The sequence below is a fragment of the Thalassophryne amazonica genome, chromosome 13, assembly GCF_902500255.1.
Source record: "Thalassophryne amazonica chromosome 13, fThaAma1.1, whole genome shotgun sequence".
In the NCBI taxonomy this organism is placed as follows: Eukaryota; Metazoa; Chordata; class Actinopteri; order Batrachoidiformes; family Batrachoididae; genus Thalassophryne; species Thalassophryne amazonica.
Genome location: NC_047115.1, coordinates 39,368,615 through 39,390,576, shown reverse-complemented (window position 1 = coordinate 39,390,576; position 21,962 = coordinate 39,368,615). Strand labels below are relative to the sequence as shown.

General features: G+C 46.9%; 1 protein-coding gene across 1 annotated transcript in view; it reads right to left on the bottom strand.

The window, feature by feature from the left end:
• Positions 1-21,962, bottom strand: part of golga7bb (golgin A7 family, member Bb) — a 50,100-nt gene that overhangs the window by 5,986 nt on the left and 22,152 nt on the right. The window contains exons 2-3 of the mRNA XM_034185409.1: positions 21,475-21,600; positions 18,509-18,661 (exon numbers count right to left, since the gene is read on the bottom strand). Of these exons, the coding sequence (XP_034041300.1) occupies positions 18,509-18,661; positions 21,475-21,600 (279 nt within the window). The remainder of the gene's footprint in view (positions 1-18,508; positions 18,662-21,474; positions 21,601-21,962) is intronic.

Here is a 21,962-nt window from a genome sequence, read left to right as displayed (position 1 = left end):
TGGTATGAATGTAGTCACAGTCAAAAACACCTTTACAGACCATGTATGTATATTTATATGTGCATTTACATTGTGGTGTGCACATTATGCATATGCCCTCTGATATCTTTCTTTTATTTCTTTCTTTAAGTTTTCCATTTGGAAGATTCAGTTCCTTTTTTAGGCTGAAAGTCACGCTTTGGTTAACCATCGCGGCAATTTGGAGAGACAAAAAAGAAAGAAAGAAAGAATTGGACATTTTATTTAGCCGCCACTGGCATTGTAGCTATTGCTCAGCTCTGTCCAGTTACCCAGGAGCTCAATCTGTGCCTCTGAACAAACAGGCCTGCGTGCACTGACGTACACAGGCACACATGCTCATCTGTGCTGCTGAAATCAAACCGCCAGTCATGCTACAGGGACACGCCAGCTTAATTGGCATCATTAGGTTGTCTTCTTCAGCCTTGGCAATTCCTGCGTGGACATCAACCACGCTGATGTGCCATGCCTCTCCTAAACTGTGCCTCACTGTGTCAATCACACACTCCACTGGGCCTCATATACGCTCTTAAAATAGATGGACCATTTTTAGTAAGTGTCAAAGCCAAGTCAGAACTAAATTTTCATTCTTTCAGCAAAAACCACAGTGGCATATGCTGAATATTATACTGTAACTTTAAAACAGGTATTTTGTATTTTCTGGAAGTGCACTGACCGTGACTCATCTTACTTTGTGAGTTGGCTAAAGGTCATTGCAGTTCACAGCTTTGTGAGATTAAAACGATGGACCCTGGGGAGGACCCTGAGCTGGAATGACAGCTGCAGGTGGAGCTGCTAACAGACCGACCTTTTTAATGGGGCCGTTAACACTTCAAGTCTCATTTTTCAGCAAACAAAAAAGAAAATTCCTCATTGAAAAATCATCGGTTTCTCCAACATGTTCTCATCCCATTAAAATTGGTGTTTTTCACATTTTGGTGACCTAATCATGAGTTCTGGTTTGGTATTTTGGCTGTAGAAAAGCCAATAATTTGCCAGGTCCGGTCCACTAGCGTGTAGAGGTGCAGCATGGTGCCATATCCACCACACTATGGAACTGTGTTGGGTCCTGGATGGCAAACACACAAAGAGAAAATGGGCCTGTGGCCACTAGTTGAAAGTAGTCATTTATCTGCTGCCCCCATGTGAAACATGGGTGCCTCCTTGATCCTGCAGTCACTGGGGCCCTCAACACCGAGACACTGTGCTGGATCATTTTCAGAGAAATGCACCACATGGCTGCATGCTCCTTCACAATGCAAATGATACTTCTCATCCACAGTAACCACTCGTTTGATACATCTCTTTCCAGTGACCTCATAGCTGCATAAACTCTTCCTAATATTGAGGACCCAGAAACAAACATCACTGCCAAGCTAAGTGAAAGTCTACACAAGTTCAGCACTTTCACCACATAAAGATACACTCCTGATGGCAAAGTCCAGAAGTCATTGAAGGCCGTCTTGATCCACGATATTCGTAAACCACACATGTTCCGAGACTTGACTGTTTATCTGGTCAAGAACTCTATTTAGGCTACTTATCAACCTGTTCTCATGATTAATTTCTTCTGTGGGTGTTTGTGCCATGGCATTGGATCCACCTGAGTACTCTTGTTCTAAATGGGTTCTTTTTTTGTAATGGTGAGAGGTGGGTAACCCCGGCTTCACTGAGTAAAAGTCCTAAATCTCCTAAAAAAAAAAAGGTGATTTCACTGATTAGGGCCCGTTCACACATAGTGCGAAGTTTGGTTGACATCTTGTCGATTACGGCGAAACAGTTCGTAATAAGCACACCACAAAACATCGCACCGACGGGCAGGTGTGTAGGAACCCGGTGCGAGAGTTCGTGCACGCGCCAGTGTGTTTCGAGCAGGAACAGTGCCAGGTGCACCACATGGCACTGCTTATGTGGAAGAAATAAAAACCAGCTGGTTCATGTGGAACCACCGCTTATGTGGAATAAATAAAAAAATAAAAACCAGTCAGTACCTGTGGGACCACATCGCGCCACTTATGGGGAATAATAAAAAAAGAAGAAAAAAAAACACACCACCCACCAGACGCGAACTCATGCATTTTAAAATCTCTGATTGCCAGTCAGCAACTTTACCACAGAGCTATGGAGCTGTTCTTTGAAAGCTGCAGGAATCTACCTCATATCAGGAAGGACATGGAAGTATTACCAAAAAAAAAAAAAAAATTAAAATCACACACCATATAAAAACACTGCATTTATCAAGCAAGCAATACAAATATGATCCGTCTGTTCCTCTGTTGATGACCCATGGTCACAGACACAGTCAGGAAATGACATGAATGAGAAGCTGTGTGCTCTGATCATGTCCACATCTACTGGTCATGTGCATCCAGTCAGCCGCGCGTGTGTTCTGTCCGACACACGTGTCTTGTGGACAGCGTGCCGCAGCATCGACATCACGTCATGTGGAACAGAGCTCACGTGATGTGACAGTCAGATCGCCTGCTGTGTGTTCTGATCTAATGGTCCATTTCAACCTGGCAGGCTGTCGATGTCCGCTATGTGCATGCACTCACTGGCTGCAGCTTGTCGCCACCGCAATATATGTTTTTATTTATGTCCACGTAAATACAGCAATCACACATACATGCCTCACAGTGGACAACTGGTAGTCCATGTCTGTCTTCCTGGACATTCCAGCTGGTCAAGACCTACTGTGTTTGGACAGATCACCACAGCTGCTTCTGTCATAGCCACACCTCCTGTCAGTTCTCAGCGCACACACCAAAGCCACACTCGTGTAGTACTTGACAAATTTCTCCGCCAGTAGGACAGTGGTCACCTGCAGTCTGCTGTCGTGTGAAGAGTGCGACTGGCCACACATTGTCTAAATGCCATACGAGCGGTGTTAGATGTTTGTGTGTGTCACCTGGAATTTGTCCGACACCTGCCGCGAGGGGGTGCCACAGCGCACACTTTGTCTTTCAGCCGCTGGTGTGCGCAAATAGTTGTAGCAACAGTTGTACGAGGCGTTAAAGGCAGGAATGATTTCACACGGTTTGCACACGATTCCTGAGTCATGCGCACTGAGTGAAGGGGCCCTTAGATCAGCTACCTGCCTGAAGAGTTGAACTCATTAGAATCAGCTGGTTTAGTGGGTGGATGGAACAAATATGAAGTAGGACTATTTCTCATCAAAGCTCCGGTTACCAAGCTCGAGTATTAGTCGTGTGGTTATGGTTATTTTGAGGGATACTGTTGCAGTTAGTTTGACTGACATTCACAACACCTTCCAGCATGTACAGTACATGTATATGTACAGATGCCAAAGGTCACCCTGGGACACCCAGTAATTCACAGTCAGGCAGAAAGTGTTTAAATTTTATTACTGCTACAATATAGACAACTTTCTTAACATAGGACAAACATAGCTGAAAACCAGAGCATCGCGCTCATTGAGCGCGAACCTCCACCAACACTAGTTTCCAATTCCACAAAATTTTTACCTTGACAAACATTTTCAAGGTCAAAGTCCTGTTAGAAGTGGCTTTTGATAAAATTAAAATGCAAAATATAGGTCAAAAGGGCTTTTCAATGTTAAAATCAAATATCTGCTAAATCTGCAAGATGGATCAGATGTGGATCAAACTTAGTCTATTCATTGAGAGTGCCAGTTTGACAAAAACTGGAAAGATATGGCATCAGAGGTATTGTATCAGACTGGGTTAGAAGCTATTTACAACAGAGACAGCAGTTTAAGATGGGTGATATCAGTTCTGAATGTTTGGACATTGTTTGTGGGGTACCACAGGGGTCAGTGTTGGGGCCCAAACTATTTATATTGTACATTAATGATATTTGTAAGGTGTCACAGAGATTCAAACTGGTGTTGTTTGCTGATAACACAAATATTTTTCTGTTCTGGGGAGAATTTAAAACAAATGGGAGAGGAAATCACTGAAGAAATTAACAAATTGAAAATATGCTGCGACCGAAACAAATTGTCATTGAACTTAAATAAAACAAAACTGTTATTTTGGAACTGCAGAACCAATGAGCAAGTACGAATACAGATAGATAGGGTGCAGATTGAAAGGGTTGATGAAAATAAATTCCTTGGGGTAAAAATAGATGAGAAAATCAGCTGGAAACCACACATCAAATATATACAAACCAAAGTATCAAGAAGCATTTCACTGTTAAACAAAGTAAAACTTTATGTTCTGGATCATAAATCACTCTGAATCTTATACTGTTCTACTGTCTTACCATATTTCAATTACTGTGTAGAAATTTGGGGTAATAACTATATGAGTTAGATGAAATCAATAATTCTTCAAAAAAGGGCAACACGGGTCATTCATAATGTCGGCTATCAAGATCATACTCACTCACTCATCTTAAAATCAAAACTATTAAAATTAATATAGTAAAACTCCAAACAGCACAGATCTTGTACAAGGCAAAAAATTACCATTTACCAAAAAACATAGAGAAATTGTTTAAGGATTGAGAAGGGGGATATTAAGTACGAGGGAAATACAATTTCAAAATGAACAAAATCTGCACAAACAAGAAATGATTCTGCATTTCATTCTGTGGGGTGAGACTGTGGAACAGTATGAATGAGGAGTTAAAGCAGTGTCCAAACATTCAACAATTTAAAAGAAAATATAAGGAATGTGTTTTCATGAGATACAGGGATGAAGTGTGAGAGTCACTAGGTGTTCACAGGTGTTATTTATTTCTATATTTGTTAATGGATTTATTTATGTCCATTGTTAGTTGGGTCTATCTTTTCTGTTGTGTTTTGTTTTGGCGGGTTCCTTATGTCTGTCTTTTTTCTAAAATTGTATTGTATCATTGTATCATTATTATTGTTACTATTAGTTGTTGCTATTATTATTATTTTTATTATTATAATAATAAGTCCCTCACCCAGTCCCTCCACGTACCTCAGACTCTCAATCCTAGCAGAGTAAGTCCACAGCAGCGGATTAAGTGGCCCCCAGCCAGCAAGAGGAGCGAGTGGCAGCAGTTTGACGAGGACGTGTCAAACATCATCCAGGCCACAGCCAAAGGAGACGCGGACAGCCGACTCACATCGATGACCACCATCATCCGTGGTGACCGTGAGGCAGTCTGAGTCTGTGGACATTTTTAGGTCAAGACTCAAAACCTATTTTTATTCTCTTTCTTATGGATAGTTTTTATTTTTATTTGTTTTATTCTTTTACTTCTGTTTTTATTTATGTATTTGAATTTTTTATTCATTTTTAATTATTTATTCAATTTTATGTTGACTTGTTTTATGTAAGGTGCCTTGAGATGGCTTTTGCTGTGATTTGGCGCATTATAAGCTAATTAAATTAAATTAAATTAAATCATCATCAGCTATGCCTCAGAAAGATTTGGGCAGGTGGACAAAGGAAAATTAAAACTCACTTCCTACACAATGAGCCGAAGGGCCACCTGGATACATCATCTGCGCCAGGAGCGTCGTACCCTCAAGAAGCAGTACAAGGCTGCAACTGAGGAGGAGAAGCAACCCTTAGCGGAACTGAAAAACATCCTGCGCAAGAAGCTGATGACTCTTCGCAGAGCAGAGTGGCAACTGAGACGGGGGAGGGAGAGGGCAAGGAAGCGAGCAGCTTTCATCGCCAACCCCTTTGGCCTTACCAAACAACTGCTAGGGGACAAGCGCAGTGGCCGGCTTGAGTGCTCTATACAGCAAGTAAACCGCTTCCTCCAGGACACTGTGAGCGACCCTCTGAGAGACCTGGAACCGGAGCCCAACAAAGCTCTCATCAGCCCAGATCCCCCAACAACGGAGTTCAACCTAAAGGAGCCAAGCCTGAAGGAGGATGAGGGGGTCGTCAAGGCGGCCCGCACTGCGTCAGCACCAGGCCCCAGTGGAATTCCTTATCTGGTCTACAAGCACTGCCCAGAGCTTCTACGGCACCTGTGGAGGATCCTGAAGGTGATTTGGAGAAGAGGAAAAGTGGCCGACCAGTGGAGGCATGCTAGGGAGCTTGGAACCCCAAAGAGGAGAACTCATGAGACATCAGTCAGTTTCGATCTATCTCACTGCTGAGCGTGGAAGGGAAGGTGTTTTTTAGCATCGTCTCACGAAGACTGACCGAGTTCCTCCTCAAGAACAGCGATATTGACCCATCAGTACAGAAGGGAGGGATCTCTGCTCTTGGCTGCTTGGAACATACTGGGGTCATCACGCAACTCATCAGAGAGGCCCATGAGAACAAAGGCGACCTAGCTGTGTTGTGGTTGGACCTGGCCAACGCTTACGGGTCCATACCACACAAGCTGGTTGAGCTCCCTCTCCACCTCCACCATGTTGCCAGTAAGATCAAGGACCTCATCCTGGATTATTACAATCACTTCAGGATGAGAGTTACTTCTGGGTCAGAGACATCGGACTGACATCGCATTGGGAAAGGGATAATTACAGGCTGCACCATCTCTGTTGTCCTCTTCTCCCTAGCCATGAACATGGTGGTCAAGTCAGCTGAGGTGGAATGCAGAGGGCCCCTGACCACGTCAGGTGTACGACAGCCCCCCATCAGAGCCTATATGGATGACCTCACCATAACAACCATGTCGGTCTCAGGGTGCAGGTGGATCCTGCAAGGGCTCGAAAAGCTCATCACCTGGGCAAGGATGAGCTTTAAGCCCTCCAAATCACGATCCATGGTGCTGAAGAAGGGGAAGGTGAGTAACAAGTTCCGCTTTTCCATCTCAGGAACTGTCATCTCAACCATCACGGAGCAACCCGTGAAGAACTTGGGGAAACTCTTCGACTCCACCCTGAAGGACTCAGCAGCCATCCAGAAGGCCAGCTTAGAACTTGGAACCTGGCTCACCAAGGTAGACAAGTCTGGCCTGCCTGGTAGGTTTAATGCCTGGATCTACCAGCATTCAATCCTGCCCTGCATCCTGTGGCCCCTGTTGATTTATGCAGTCCCAATAACAGCAGTTGAGTCCCTAGAGAGGAAGATCAGTGGCTTTCTTCGAAAGTGGCTGGGACTTCCTCACAGCCTTACCAGCACTGCCCTGTACGGAACGAGTAACATCCTGCAGCTTCCTCTCAGTGGTCTCACAGAAGAGTTCATGGTTGCACGCACCAGAGAAGTTCTACAGTACAGGGACTCAAAGGACTGCAAAGTGTCAGCAGCCGGCATCGAGGTGAGGACAGGAAGGAAGTGGAAGGCATGGGAAGCAGTGGAGCAGGCAGAGTCATGCCTAAGACAGAAGGCATTGGTGGGCACTGTGGCAACAGGCAGAGCACGCTTGGGTTACTTCCCAAAGATCCTCATCAGCCAGGCCCTTGGGAAGGAAAGGCACCACCTGATCCAGAAGGAAGCCACAGCGGGTGTGGAGGAGGAGCGGGTGAGCAGGGCAGTAAGACTATGGCAACAGGGAGCATGGACAAGGTGGGAGAGTGCACTACAGCGCAGGATCACCTGGACAAACATCTTGCAGCCAGATTTTCAGCGGGTCCGCTTCCTGGTGCAAGCTGTCTATGATGCTCTGCCAAGTCCAGCGAACCTCCATGTGTGGGGGAAAAGTGAGATACCTTCCTGCCCGCTGTGCTCTGGTAGAGGCTCTTTAGAACACCTCCTCAACGGCTGCCCAAAGGCTCTGGCAGATGGTCGCTATCACTGGCGCCATGACCAGGTGCTTAAGGCAGTCGCTGAGAGCGTAGCCTCAGCCATCAGCTCCAGCAAGAACCATCATGCTCCAAAGAAGGCAATCTTTTTTGTTAAAGCTGGAGAAATACCCAGAGCAAACCAACATGCGACATCAGGACTACTCCACACAGCATCTGACTGTCAGCTGCAGGTCGACCTGGATAGGCAGCTGAGGTTCCCCCAGCACATCGCAACAACATTCCTTCGCCCAGATATGATCATGACCTCTCAGTCTTCAAAACAGCTGATCATACTGGAGTCGATGTTTATGTGGTTCAGTCATACGAGCTGTTCCACCGTACAGCTCGTATGTACTTATTCATACTATGTGTGAAGGGGCCCTAAGAATCAAACATCGTCAGCAATAAGAAGAAAGAGATGGAGCTGAGCCCTGACAAACAGGCTTACTGTTGTCCAGGAAAAAGGCCGAGCCTTGTGTTGCTCAGCAGCTCAATTCTCTTCGGCATAACGATATCACAGTCACATATTCAAGCTGCGTCTCTCTTTGTTGTACTGGCATGTGTGTGTGGCAGGCCTTTGGGGAAAAGCTTTGTTAGTGTAAGTATTGTGTTCAAAGCAAAGGTGTCACAGTCTGTTTCACACACACGTGAAGATTGTGTATACCCTCAATAAGCAACGCCAAGGACGGAAGCTATTTGTATCTACCAGTACAGTATAAGTGTTTTATTTGTGCATAAATATTTGTTGCATATAGGAGAAAACCTGAGATGGAGGGCACATGTTATGCATGACAGAACATTTATGAGTGCTTGCGTGCACGTCTGTCTGAGTAATCAGTGTCCTTTGACAGGGCGAAACCTAAGCATCGAGGATCTGAATCTGCATGCTGATCCATGCTCACTGGTGTGTGGCCACTTTATCAGCCAGAACAGCACACACTGTACGCCCACACACAGCATCGACTTGGGTGGGTGTATTTCACCGTCGTCACTCATTTAGCAGAGATGAGAGGTTAAAGAGGTAAAAAAGCAACTTCGTCCAAAGGCTGATAGCAGAATCCAGCTGACAGGGAGATCAAGGCAGCGGCAGGACATTTCTGCATGGTTTCAATCCAGCAATGAGTCCTTTTGTGTTCCTCGTTCCCAGTAAATGCTTTGACAATGAAAAGAAATGTTTACAGAATGCAACTGGAAATGAATGGTGTGGGTAAAAAAGGCCAGAGCAGAAAAGGCATGTTGGGACTTCACTCTGGTTTCATTGAGAAAATAAATTAAAAAGATCAAAAAAGTGTTAATAGAGAAAGACCACATTCCATTTTTCAAAGTGACAGACATGTTAGATGTTAATGGTCGATGGGCTTTTAAACAGTGAAGGTATTTCCTATTTATACCGTATATTACTATGGAGACATGAATTTAACCTCGGCGTCCGACCTTGATTGGTAACTGATCCTAACATACAAGTTATAACATATAAGAGCCATCCATAGGCTTAATGAACAAAATTGGATTAAGATGTCTTGTTAACATACAGTAGTGTTCAGAATAATAGTAGTGCTATGTGACTAAAAAGATTAATCCAGGTTTTGAGTATATTTCTTATTGTTACATGGGAAACAAGGCACCAGTAGATTCAGTAGATTCTCACAAACCCAACAAGAGCAAGCATTCATGATATGCACACTCTTAAGGCTATGAAATTGGGCTATTAGTAAAAAAAAAAAAAGTAGAAAAGGGGGTGTTCACAATAATAGTAGTGTGGCATTCAGTCAGTGAGTTCGTCAATTTTGTGGAACAAACAGGTGTGAATCATTGTTCAGAAGAACAGCGTAGTTTGATTAAAAAGTTGATTGGAGAGGGAAAACTTATACGCAGGTGCAAAAAATTATAGGCTGTTCATCTACAATGATCTCCAATGCTTTAAAATGGACAAAAAAAACAGAGACGCGTGGAAGAAAATGGAAAACAACCATCAAAATGGATAGAAGAATAACCAGAATGGCAAAGGCTCACCCATTGATCAGCTCCAGGATGATCAAAGACAGTCTGGAGTTACCTGTAAGTGCTGTGACTGTTGGGAAAGTGTAGGAACACGGACCCACAACAGGGGGCGCAAATGAACGGACAATGGAGAAAGTCAAATCACAAAGTTTTACTGTTGTGAATCCACACAACAAACACAACAGATTACAAATACAGCAGTAACCGAATTCCAAAGGTGTCGTGTGGGCAGGCTCGACGATAGGAGACGTCTGTCCGAGTCGAACCGGAACCACCCGATTTCCTCTGCCACCGAACCCCGGGGATACTGGAGCCGCCAAGTCCCGAACCCCAGGTGGCCACTGCCTCCGCTCGTCGGATCCGGTACTGCTGGCAAGGAACAGAAACAGTCAGGTGTGGGTGCGGCTGCACCCAGCAACACACAGGGTGGAAACACCACCTCCACCTCTTGTCAGGAAAATACAGGTGAGTGCAGGAATGTGAGTACTTATCCAAAATACAGTCTCCTGCTGTCTTTTCTCTTTCTGTGTAAAGGCAAAAAGTATTTAATGGTCAAAAGATGATCTGTTTGGCTGGATACGTTACCTCCTTGGTAGAGCGATATCTCGGCAATGAGGTGGAGATGCCGTCCTGCTGATATACCTCCCTGTTGATTGATATCAGCTGTCTCGTCTCAGGTGATGGGTGACAGCTGTCACCCTGGCTGCTCCTGTGAGGCGGCAGCGCCCTCTGGTGCCTGGAGCCCGCACTCCAGACAGGGCGCCCTCTGGTGGTGGTGGGCCAGCAGTACCTCTTCAGCGGCCCACACAACAGGACCCCCCCCCTCAACAGGCGCCTCCTGGCGCCCGACCAGGCTTGTCCGGGTGGCGACGGTAGAAGTCGGCCAGGAGGGCCGGGTCCAGGATGAAGCTCCTCTTCACCCAGGAGCGCTCTTCGGGGCCGTACCCTTCCCAGTCCACCAGATACTGCAAACCCCGGCCCATCCGTCGGACGTCCAGGAGCCGGCGTACAGTCCAAGCCGGCTCGCCGTCGATGATCCGGGCAGGAGGTGGTGCCGGACCCGGAGTGCAGAGGGGTGAGGTGTGATGAGGTTTGATTCTGGACACGTGGAACACTGGATGAATCCGCAGTGAGGCCGGAAGCTGAAGCCTCACTGCGGCGGGATTGATGACCTTGAGAATTTTGAACGGACCAATGTATCGTTCCTGTAGTTTTGGGGAGTCCACTTGTAGGGGAATGTCCTTGGTGGACAACCACACTTCCTGCCCAGGACGATACGTAGGAGCATGGTTCTTCGCCCTCGTCCGGGCCTTCAACAAAGCAGAACGGGCGGCACGCCACACCCGACGGCACTTCCGTAGGTGGGCCTGGACCGAGGGCACACCGACCTCTCCCTCGACCACCGGAAACAACGGGGGCTGATACCCCAAACACACCTCAAAAGGGGAGAGGCCGGTGGCTGATGATACTTGACTGTTGTGGGCGTACTCAATCCAGGCCAGGTGGGTACTCCAGGCCGTTGGGTGTGCGGCTGTCACACAACGTAGGGTCTGCTCCATCTCTTGGTTGGCCCGTTCTGCTTGCCCGTTGGTCTGGGGGTGATACCCGGACGAGAGACTGACCGTGGCCCCAGTTCCCGGCAGAAGCTCCTCCAGACGTGCGAGGAGAACTGGGGACCGCGATCGGAGACGATGTCTGATGGTATCCCATGCAGACGGACGACGTGGTGGACCAGGAGGTCCGCTGTCTCCTGGGCCGTTGGTAGCTTCGGGAGGGCCACGAAGTGGGCCGCCTTGGAGAATCGGTCCACTATCGTGAGGATGACGGTGTTGCCCTGGGACGGCGGGAGGCCCGTGACAAAATCCAGGCCGATGTGAGACCAGGGGCGATGAGGCACGGGCAGCGGCTGTAGCAATCCCGATGTCTTGCGGTGGTCGGCCTTGCCCCTGGCGCAGGTGGTACAGGCCTGGATGTAACCCCGGACGTCGGCCTCCAGGGACACCCACCAGAAGCGCTGCCGGACGACTGCCACGGTTCTTCGCACCCCAGGATGACAGGAAAGCTTAGAACCGTGACAGAAGTCCAGAACTGCAGCCCTGGCTTCTGGTGGGACGTAGAGTTTGTTCTTCGGTCCGGTTCCGGGGTCCGGGTCTCGTGTCAGGGCCTCCCGGACGGTCTTCTCCACGTCCCAGGTGAGGGCGGCCACGATAGCGGACTCCGGGATGATGGGATCCGGGGGATCCGACGACTCCGTTTTGACCTCATCTTCATGTACCCGGGACAAGGCATCCGATCTCTGGTTTTTGGTCCCGGGACGGTAGGTGATCCGGAAGTGAAAACGGCCGAAGAACAGTGACCAGCGGGCTTGCCTGGGATTCAGCCGCTTGGCGGTCCTGATATACTCCAGGTTCCGGTGGTCAGTGAAAACCGTGAATGGCACGGACGTTCCCTCCAACAGATGTCTCCACTCCTCAAGAGCCTCTTTCACCGCAAGGAGCTCTTGATTGCCGACGTCATAGTTCCGTTCGGCTGGGGTCAACCTGCGGGAAAAATAGGCACACGGGTGAAGGACCTTATCGGTCTTCCCGCTCTGGGACAGCACGGCTCCTATCCCTGAGTCCGAGGCGTCCACTTCAACCACTAACTGGCGACTAGGATCGGGCTGCACCAGAACAGGTGCAGACGAGAAGCGCCGTTTCAACTCCTTGAACGCGGCTTCGCAACGATCCGACCAGGTGAAGGGGACTTTTGGTGAGGTCAGGGCTGTCAGGGGGCTAACTACCTGACTGTAGCCCTTAATGAACCTCCTGTAGAAATTAGCAAAGCCTAGGAACTGTTGCAACTTCCTACGGCTTGTGGGTTGGGGCCAGTCTCTCACCGCCGCAACCTTGGCCGGATCAGGAGCGACGGAGTTGGAGGAGATAACGAACCCCAAGAAGGACAAAGACGTGCGGTGGAACTCACACTTCTCGCCCTTCACAAACAGCCGGTTCTCCAACAACCGCTGCAGGACCTGACGTACATGCTGGACATGGGTCTCAGGGTCCGGAGAAAAGATGAGTATATCGTCTAGATATACGAAGACGAACCGGTGCAGGAAATCCCGCAAGACATCGTTAACCAACGCTTGGAAAGTCGCGGGAGCGTTTGTGAGACCGAACGGCATGACCAGGTACTCAAAGTGACCTAAGGGGGTGTTAAATGCCGTCTTCCACTCGTCTCCCTTCCGGATCCGAACCAGGTGGTACGCATTTCTAAGATCGAGCTTGGTGAAAATCTGGGCTCCATGCAGGGGTGTGAACACTGAATCCAACAGGGGCAACGGGTATCGGTTGCGAACCGTGATCTCGTTCAACCCCCTATAATCAATGCATGGACGAAGTCCGCCATCTTTTTTGCCCACAAAAAAGAAACCTGCGCCCATCGGGGAGGTGGAATTCCGGATCAACCCGGCAGCTAACGAGTCCCGGATGTAGGTCTCCATTGATTCGCGCTCAGGCCGTGAGAGGTTGTACAGCCTACTGGACGGGAACTCACTGCCCGGAACCAAATCAATGGCACAATCATACGGACGGTGGGGGGGAAGAGTGAGAGCCAGATCCTTGCTGAACACGTCGACAAGGTCGTGGTACTCCACCGGCACCGTCCCCAGATTGGGCAGGACTCTGACCTCCTCCTTAGCTCGGGAGCCGGGAGGAACCGAGGTACCTAGACACACCCGATGGCAGGTCTCGCTCCACTGAACCACTACCCCGGACGGCCAATCAATCCGGGGATTGTGCTTCAACATCCAGGGAAATCCTAAAACCACACGGGAGGTGGCCTGAGTCACAAAAAACTCGATCACCTCCCGGTGATTTCCTGACACCACCAGAGTTACAGGTGGTGTCTGATGCGTGATCGGAGGGAGTAGGGAGCCATCTAGTGCCCGAACCTGTACAGGCGAGGTAAGCGCCACCAGAGGGAGCCCTATCTCCCTGGCCCATCTGCTGTCCAACAGATTCCCCTCAGAGCCCGTGTCCACCAGTGCTGGGGCCTTCAGGGTTGAGTCCTCATAAAGGATCGTGACTGGGAGTCGTGTGGCAATGTGGGTGTGTCCCAAGTGAATGTCTCGGCCCACCCCTAGCCCAGTCTCTAGGGGCGGGCGTTGGAGTTTTGACCGCTCGGGGCAGTCTCTCATATGGTGCTCTATCGCACCACAAACAAAACAAGCTCCGTGGGCCCGTCTCCTCTGTGCGTCTGGTGCCCTAAATGTTGCCAGCAGGGAGAGCTGTGGCCCCACGGAGCACAGGGGCCGTGGAGCGTGGGGAAGGCGGAGCGCGGTCAGAACCGGAAGGGAGAGGGACGGCGCGTGCCCGGCCACGCCCTTCGTCTCGTTCCCGCCGACATTCTTCTAACCGGTTGTCTAACCGTATGACAAGATCGATGAGCCCATCTAAATCCCGCGGTTCGTCCTTAGCCACCAGGTGCTCCTTAAGAACCAATGACAGTCCGTTTACAAAGGCGGCGCGGAGGGCAGCGCTATTCCAGCCGGACCTCGCAGCCGCGATGCGGAAGTCGACTGCATAGGCAGCTGCGCTCCGACGCCCCTGTCTCATCGACAGTAGCACAGTTGAAGCGGTTTCTCCTCTATTGGGGTGATCGAACACGGTTCTGAACTCCCTCACAAACCCATCATATGTCTGAAGGAGCCGTGAATGTTGCTCCCAGAGCGCTGTAGCCCAAGCGCGTGCCTCGCCGCAAAGCAGGTTTATTACATAAGCTACCTTGCTAGCATCAGTCGCGTACATAACTGGACGCTGTGCGAAGACGAGCGAACACTGCATAAGGAAATCCGCGCACGTCTCCACACAGCCTCCGTACGGCTCTGGGGGGCTTATGTATGCTTCCGGGGAAGGTGGGAGGGGTCGTTGAACGACCAGTGGAACGTCAATGTTACGCACAGGGTCTACGGGAGGGAGAGCCGCAGCGGCGCCCGGAGGGCGCGCTTCCACCTGCGCAGCGAGAGCCTCCACCCTGCGGTTCAGGAGGACATTCTGCTCGGTCATTAAATCTAACTGAGCCGTGAAAGCGGTGAGGATCCGCTGCAACTCACCGATTACCCCTCCTGCGGACGCCTGCGCGTCCTGTTCTTCCATTGGCCGTTCAACAGCCGGTTGACGCCCCTCGGGATCCATGACGTTGGCCGAGATATCCTGTTGGGAAAGTGTAGGAACACGGACCCACAACAGGGGGCGCAAATGAACGGACAATGGAGAAAGTCAAATCACAAAGTTTTACTGTTGTGAATCCACACAACAAACACAACAGATTACAAATACAGCAGTAACCGAATTCCAAAGGTGTCGTGTGGGCAGGCTCGACGATAGGAGACGTCTGTCCGAGTCGAACCGGAACCACCCGATTTCCTCTGCCACCGAACCCCGGGGATACTGGAGCCGCCAAGTCCCGAACCCCAGGTGGCCACTGCCTCCGCTCGTCGGATCCGGTACTGCTGGCAAGGAACAGAAACAGTCAGGTGTGGGTGCGGCTGCACCCAGCAACACACAGGGTGGAAACACCACCTCCACCTCTTGTCAGGAAAATACAGGTGAGTGCAGGAATGTGAGTACTTATCCAAAATACAGTCTCCTGCTGTCTTTTCTCTTTCTGTGTAAAGGCAAAAAGTATTAAATGGTCAAAAGATGATCTGTTTGGCTGGATACGTTACCTCCTTGGTAGAGCGATATCTCGGCAATGAGGTGGAGATGCCGTCCTGCTGATATACCTCCCTGTTGATTGATATCAGCTGTCTCGTCTCAGGTGATGGGTGACAGCTGTCACCCTGGCTGCTCCTGTGAGGCGGCAGCGCCCTCTGGTGCCTGGAGCCCGCACTCCAGACAGGGCGCCCTCTGGTGGTGGTGGGCCAGCAGTACCTCTTCAGCGGCCCACACAACAGTGACAGTTAGAAGACACCTGTGTGAAGCTAATTTATTTGCAAGAATCCCCCGCAAAGTCCCTCTGTTAAATAAAAGACGTGAAGAAGAGGTTACAATTTGCCAAAGAACACATCAACTGGGCTAAAGAGAAATGGAGGAATATTTTGTGGACTGATGAGAGTAAAATTGTTCTTTTTGGGTCCAAGGGCCGCAGACAGTTTGTGAGACGACCCCCAAACTCTGAATTCAAGACACAGTTCACAGTGAAGACAGTGAAGCATGGTGGTGCAAGCATCATGATATGGGCATCATGATATGGGCATGTTTCTCCTCCTACTACTACTGGGCCTATATATCGCATACCAGGTATCATGGATCAGTTTGGATATATCAAAATACTTGAAGAGGACATGCCCTTGAAATGGGTGTTTATAACAAGACAATGACCCAAAGCACACTATTAAACGAGCAAAATCTTGGTTCCAAACCAACAAAATTAATGCCTCGCAGATGTGAAGAAATCATGAAAAACTGTGGTTATACAACTAAATACTAGTTTAGTGATTCACAGGATTACTAAAAAAGCAGTTTGAACATAATAGTTTTGAGTTTGTAGCGTCAACAGCAGATGCTACTATTATTGTGAACCCCCCCTTTTCTACTTTTTTTTTTTTTACTAATAGCCCAATTTCATAGCCTTAAGAGTGTGCATATCATGAATGCTTGGTCTTGTTGGATTTGTGAGAATCTACTGAATCTACTGGTACCTTGTTTCCCATGTAAAAATAAGTAATATACTCAAAACCTGGATTAATCTTTTTAGTCACATAGCACTACTATTATTCTGAACACTACTGTATATGTAAATACTGTAGCTCCCAAGCCCCAACAACCAGTGCTAAAAAATTAATCCAATGCAGAAGTACCAAATCTCAAAGTTCTTGAATTGCCAACTGAGGATGGACCCAAAAGTAATTCACTCCCCACAGACCCTATGATAAAATGTCCAATTTTACACCAGAAATAAACATATTTATTACTTGGTATTAAAAAATAACTTGTTCATGGCAAATGAATGGTTGGGAGGGTGGTGGGCAGGCGTGTAATTTTATATACAATGCATAACTTGCAGCTGGCTTGAACCAAACTTTTAAAGAATTAGGGGCATGGTCGCTTTGAGTGACAGCTTGTGTGCCAGCTGGTCCAGTGCTTTGCTAGCAGTGGCTGCTAGCTGTTGTGTACTCAACTGTGATTGTCATTTCTGAGCATTTTTCCTAATATCTATAATTATCATTTCATCATTATAATTATCATTTTTCCTAATTCCTAATATCTGAGATCGTGTGGCTTGCTGTGCCTGTAATTATATGAACGGTACACAGAAGAAGTCTGTGTTCTAGTATTTCTGTTGGGATTGAAATTTCAGTATTGTTTGTGTGTTAGCACAAATTAACAGCTATCAACAGCTCAGCGACGTTATTGCCACTGATGGCGCCATGGCTACTGAAGCAATATATGCTGGTCATAGCGTCAAGTCTGCATAAATATATGTTAATCAAACACCCAAATCAAGACCTGTTAGCCTTAGTTTGCTTGGTAACTATGAGATGGAGGGTGGCGAGCATCATTCACTCCATCCAGGTTATGCTGGTCTTGCTTATACTCCATCTTTTTTATCCATTTATGGATTGGCTGGGAGTTAGATGGAGTTTGGCACAGGCAAGATGGCGACATATAAACCCGCCCCATTTGAGTTTGAAAGCCGGTCTTTAATAAAACCTATAGAAAACATCATGGAGGATATGTCCAGTATACATACAGTCTATCATTGCTACACAAACACCAGTGCGATCACAAGAGCATACACCTTTAGCGGCGGCAGGTACAAAGTAATAAAATTTGAATCCAGCATCCATCAAGTTTCTATGTGTAGAAAGATGTGTGTGATTGTGTTATTGTTCTGTCTTAAGCATGCGATTTTATCACCAAGATGACCATCTTGATTGTGTTGAAGGTAAATCTTACTTTGCGTGCTGTGCCTTGTCCACTGGTACACAGGTGCGATTTTAAGCGTGGATCTGAAGTTAGTTGGCCAGACAGCTGACGGGCAATTGCATAAGAGAGAACCAGATTGTATCTCGTGTTTTTGTCTACATGAGTGGATGACAGAAAAATGTTCTGGCCCAAGAAAAGAGAAGATGCTATTCAACACAGGAAGTGCTTTTGCTTTTGAGAAAAATGTATGTTGTATGGTGTACAAAAACAGAGCAATAGGGCAACAACCACAGTAGATTATGTGGATTGAAGGTCGAGTATAAAAAACATTTATTCCTTTTATGTTTGTTTTGTTTTCTTGATTGTCCCAAATCTGTGGTTGACAGATAGAAATGAATTAAATAGTATTACATGTGTGCTCAAAGCCCTAGTAAATTGCAGAGGTGTGCGATGGAAATGCTTCAGATCTGCATCAATTTGCAAAGTTTATAAAGTAAATGATAACTAGTTGTACCTGATTTCTGTGAGTTTTAGACCTTGACTTTGTTTAGTGTGTTTAGTGGATGACCTGGAAAAATAACAATACTGCTTCTGACACCTGAGAATGGGCAAAATGTTTGCCTGGGTGGTTGCTATCCACGTCATTTGTACCACTTGTATTTGTCAGAACTTAAGGCACTTGGAGAGGTGATGGTCAAGAAGTAAGAGAAGTAGGCTTGTGAATGTCAATTCTGTCAGACGGGAAAATCAGTAAGGTCCCTTGGACAACATCATTAATCCCCAAATTGCTCCTGGTGGACAGCTGAGTGCATTGCAAAGCAGCGTGTTGGCACTGGGGAGTCTGTGTGTAAATGTGAGGCATCATTATAAAGCACATCTACATCAGATGAAGAAATACAGCCCATTAAGCTGTGTACAGGTTTACTACCTTTTCATAGCGTGTCTCCATGCAGAGGAACACAATGTATGCCGTCGCGCAGGCCAGGCATCCTTCCAGGTACGACTGACCTCCAATTTTCTCAGCCTCCACGTAATAAGAGTTCAGGGTCTTAACCGTCTCTTCAAGTAAGGTCCGTTCAATCTACTTCCATACAAACACACATACGGTCACTGTTATGGAAGAATTCAAAGGACATCATGCTGCGAAACATTGGCGGAGCCAGAAATTACAGAGAAATCTGAGCCAGAGTGCGCTCAGAGAAATTCAAGTGGGCCTAGCCCAATGTACTTACTGGAATGTGATCCAAATTGTGGGAATTTTCTTTGTTCACCTCATTGCTGGTCATGCATCCAACCACCCATTTTCTACAACTGCTTACTCCAATTAACTATCATTGGCGGGGGCTGGAGCCTAACCCAGCAGTCATAGGGCGAGAGGTGGGGCAGCAGTCTGTCAACATGACTGCTGGTCATGTTTGTTTGTTTGTTTGTTTGGTTGGTTTTTTTTACAGATTTTAACAAACATTTTCTCAGTGCTGTCAAAATACTCAATTTCATGGAACAATGACACTGTAACTTTCCCAGTAAAACTCTTTGTTGTGATGCTGACCCTTTTGCATCCAAATGCTTTTATTGAGTTTTTTTTTTTTTGTGAAAAGAACTGTCTGAGAGGCTGCTTAAGTTTGCTACTAGGAGGGGAAACTGACTGTGCTGCTGCAAACACCAAAATTGGGAGACGAGAAAACATTTACCTGAGTGCTGTAGTGTAGTGCTAGGGGTAGTGTCCCTACCCCTAGTGTGCCTTAATTGTTAATCTGTCTGCATGAAATTCAGCTATTTTATAAATTTATTTGCTGAAAATGTTGTGTTGCTGTGCATTTAGAGGCACAAATAGACACAACAAGGGCTTCAAGATGTATAGATTCCCTTCAGATCCGAACAGAAGAAAAATTTGGGAAAAATAAGTCAGTCGTGTGAGATAGAAGCCAACTTCATCGTCAAAGCTTTGACAGGTAAATTTATTGTTCAGTCCCATGTATAGTAAAACTCACCTAAACTGTCACTGTATAAACCAGATATTCGCAGTCACTGGACAAAAAAAGTCCCAACGTTTTTGTATTGTTTTCCATGAAATAAACACCATATATAACGGATTTTTCACTCACATTGGATAAAATGTCCTGTCCAATCACAATGTATTTCCATTAAAAAGTCAGAGCAGTCTAGATGTGCACAGTAACAGAGGTACAAATTAAAGTTACACTCACGGATTTGAGGAAAGTGGGACGTACCGTCTATGACGGGTGGGCATCAAGGGCCGAGACACTGCAGGTTTTCCGTGTAACCAATCACCTCAGCAGGTGGGTTGCTGATGAGCTTCTGCTCTGAACATAAACACCTGGTTGTCAATGAAATCGCCTGCTGAGACACCTGATCATTAATGAAATCACCTGCTGAGACACCTGATCATTAATGAAATCACCTGCTGAGGCGATTGGTTGCACGGAAAACCTCCAGTGTCTTGGCCCTTTATGGCACATGATTGCCCACCCCTGGTCAATGACGAGCATTACGGAACTCTACTTAGGCCTGGTGTCGCAGACCGAACGGTCCCCCCCTAAAAATCGGCCTGCCCTGCCTTCACTGCGCATGCGTCATTAGCAAATTATCACCTCGTTTCTGCTTCAAACGTCACTCCAATCATCATCTATCTTAGCGACAGATATCTGAAGCTTTCGTACAACAATCATTTCCACAAAAATTCAGCATTATTTCATCATAAAAGATGGAGGAAACGATCAGAGCGCCATTCAGTCATGCTAACGTCAGCCATCACTATCGCGCGATGTCATGCTAGCAACTTTGAAAAGATGACGTTTTCAAGACACATGAATTACTAAATCCATCATGAATCACTACTTTGTGGTACTCATCTCAAAGCCGTGGTCACGTCATCAGCAACAGTTTAAAAATAAACTTAAAACTTACAAATAAATAATAATAAAAGTTTTTTGTGTTTACTGTCAGATTGCAAAGCAGTTTTGGAGGTGCATAGCGCCACCTACTGTGTTGGAGTGTGTGGAATCATGCCATTAATGATTCTAAATTAATACAATACAGAATATGAAACAATAAAATGAAAAGTAAAATAAGTGTACAATAAATATCTTAACATTATTAGGAAACAGCACAAGACTGATAGGTTTAGCACAATCATTCAGCATTTTTAAAATACTGAACAAGAGCACTCTGAGTACTGTGGTTTATTTATAACTGAAAACCACTGTGTTAATGCACTGATTCAAACAGTGTCCTCATTTAAAAAAAAAGAAAAACACTTAAAACTTGGTCACTACTACCCAGGACAAGATGGGTACCTCTCTTCTTCTTCTTCCATCGGCTGCTCCCGTTAGGGGTCGCCACAGCAGACCACTTGTTTCCATCTCACCTTGTCCTCTGTATATTCCTGTCACACAAACCATCTACACATCCTCTTTGGCCTCCCTCTTTTCCTCCTGCCTGGCTGTTCCATCTTCAGCATCCTACTCCCTATATACCCTTGGTACCTCCTCTGCACATGTCCATCTCAATCTCACCTCTCTGTCTTCTGTCTTCAAACCATCCAACCTGTGCCCTCTCAAAGAGAATTGCAACACAGTATTTCAGAAAATATTACATTTAGCATTTTTATAGTAAGATTCTTCAGTTGTACATTCTGTCTATTACTCAAATGTGTCCCATCAGCCAGGATGTAGCTTAGTAATTATCATACAAAGCTCATCCCGTTGTGTCCCTTTGTGTCATGCTACTTTGTATAAACCATCATGCATTGATATGTGTGTGTGTGTGTGTGTGTGTGTGTGTGTGTGTGTGTGTGTGTGTGTGTGTGTGTGTGTGTGTGTGTGTGTGTGTGTGTGTGTGTGTGTGTGTGTGTGTGTGTGTGTGTTTCCTCACCCTGTTGTCCAGCTCTGTGGGGAATTTGGTCTGGAAGCGACAGACTGTTCCTTCGCTGTAGTCTCTCTGCATAAACACTTTGGTGACCAGCGATGCACTGTGCCTCAGCTCCTGCAGGTTGTGAAACTAAACCCAAAGATTCGGGGATTAAATACAAAATGTTACATGTGGGACCCCAAAGAGCAGCAAAGCAACTTTGCACCCTTAATTTTTTTTGTTTGTTTGAAAAACTGTGTGTGTGGCTCAAGTCCAGAGTGGACTTAAACCAAGCTTAGATCAGACAGAGCGCTGACATTGCAGCTCATTGGCTGATCTGTATCAGCTGCTTCTTTAGTTTTTTTATGTTGTATCCATATGCTGTAGGAAGAAAAACAGTCATACTGGTCATTATAGCAGAATTATTATGAAATTGCCGACTTCAAGGAACTCCCACATTCCAGTTGTCTGCCTGGGTGGTTGATATCCGGGACCCAAGGTGAATCTGCAGA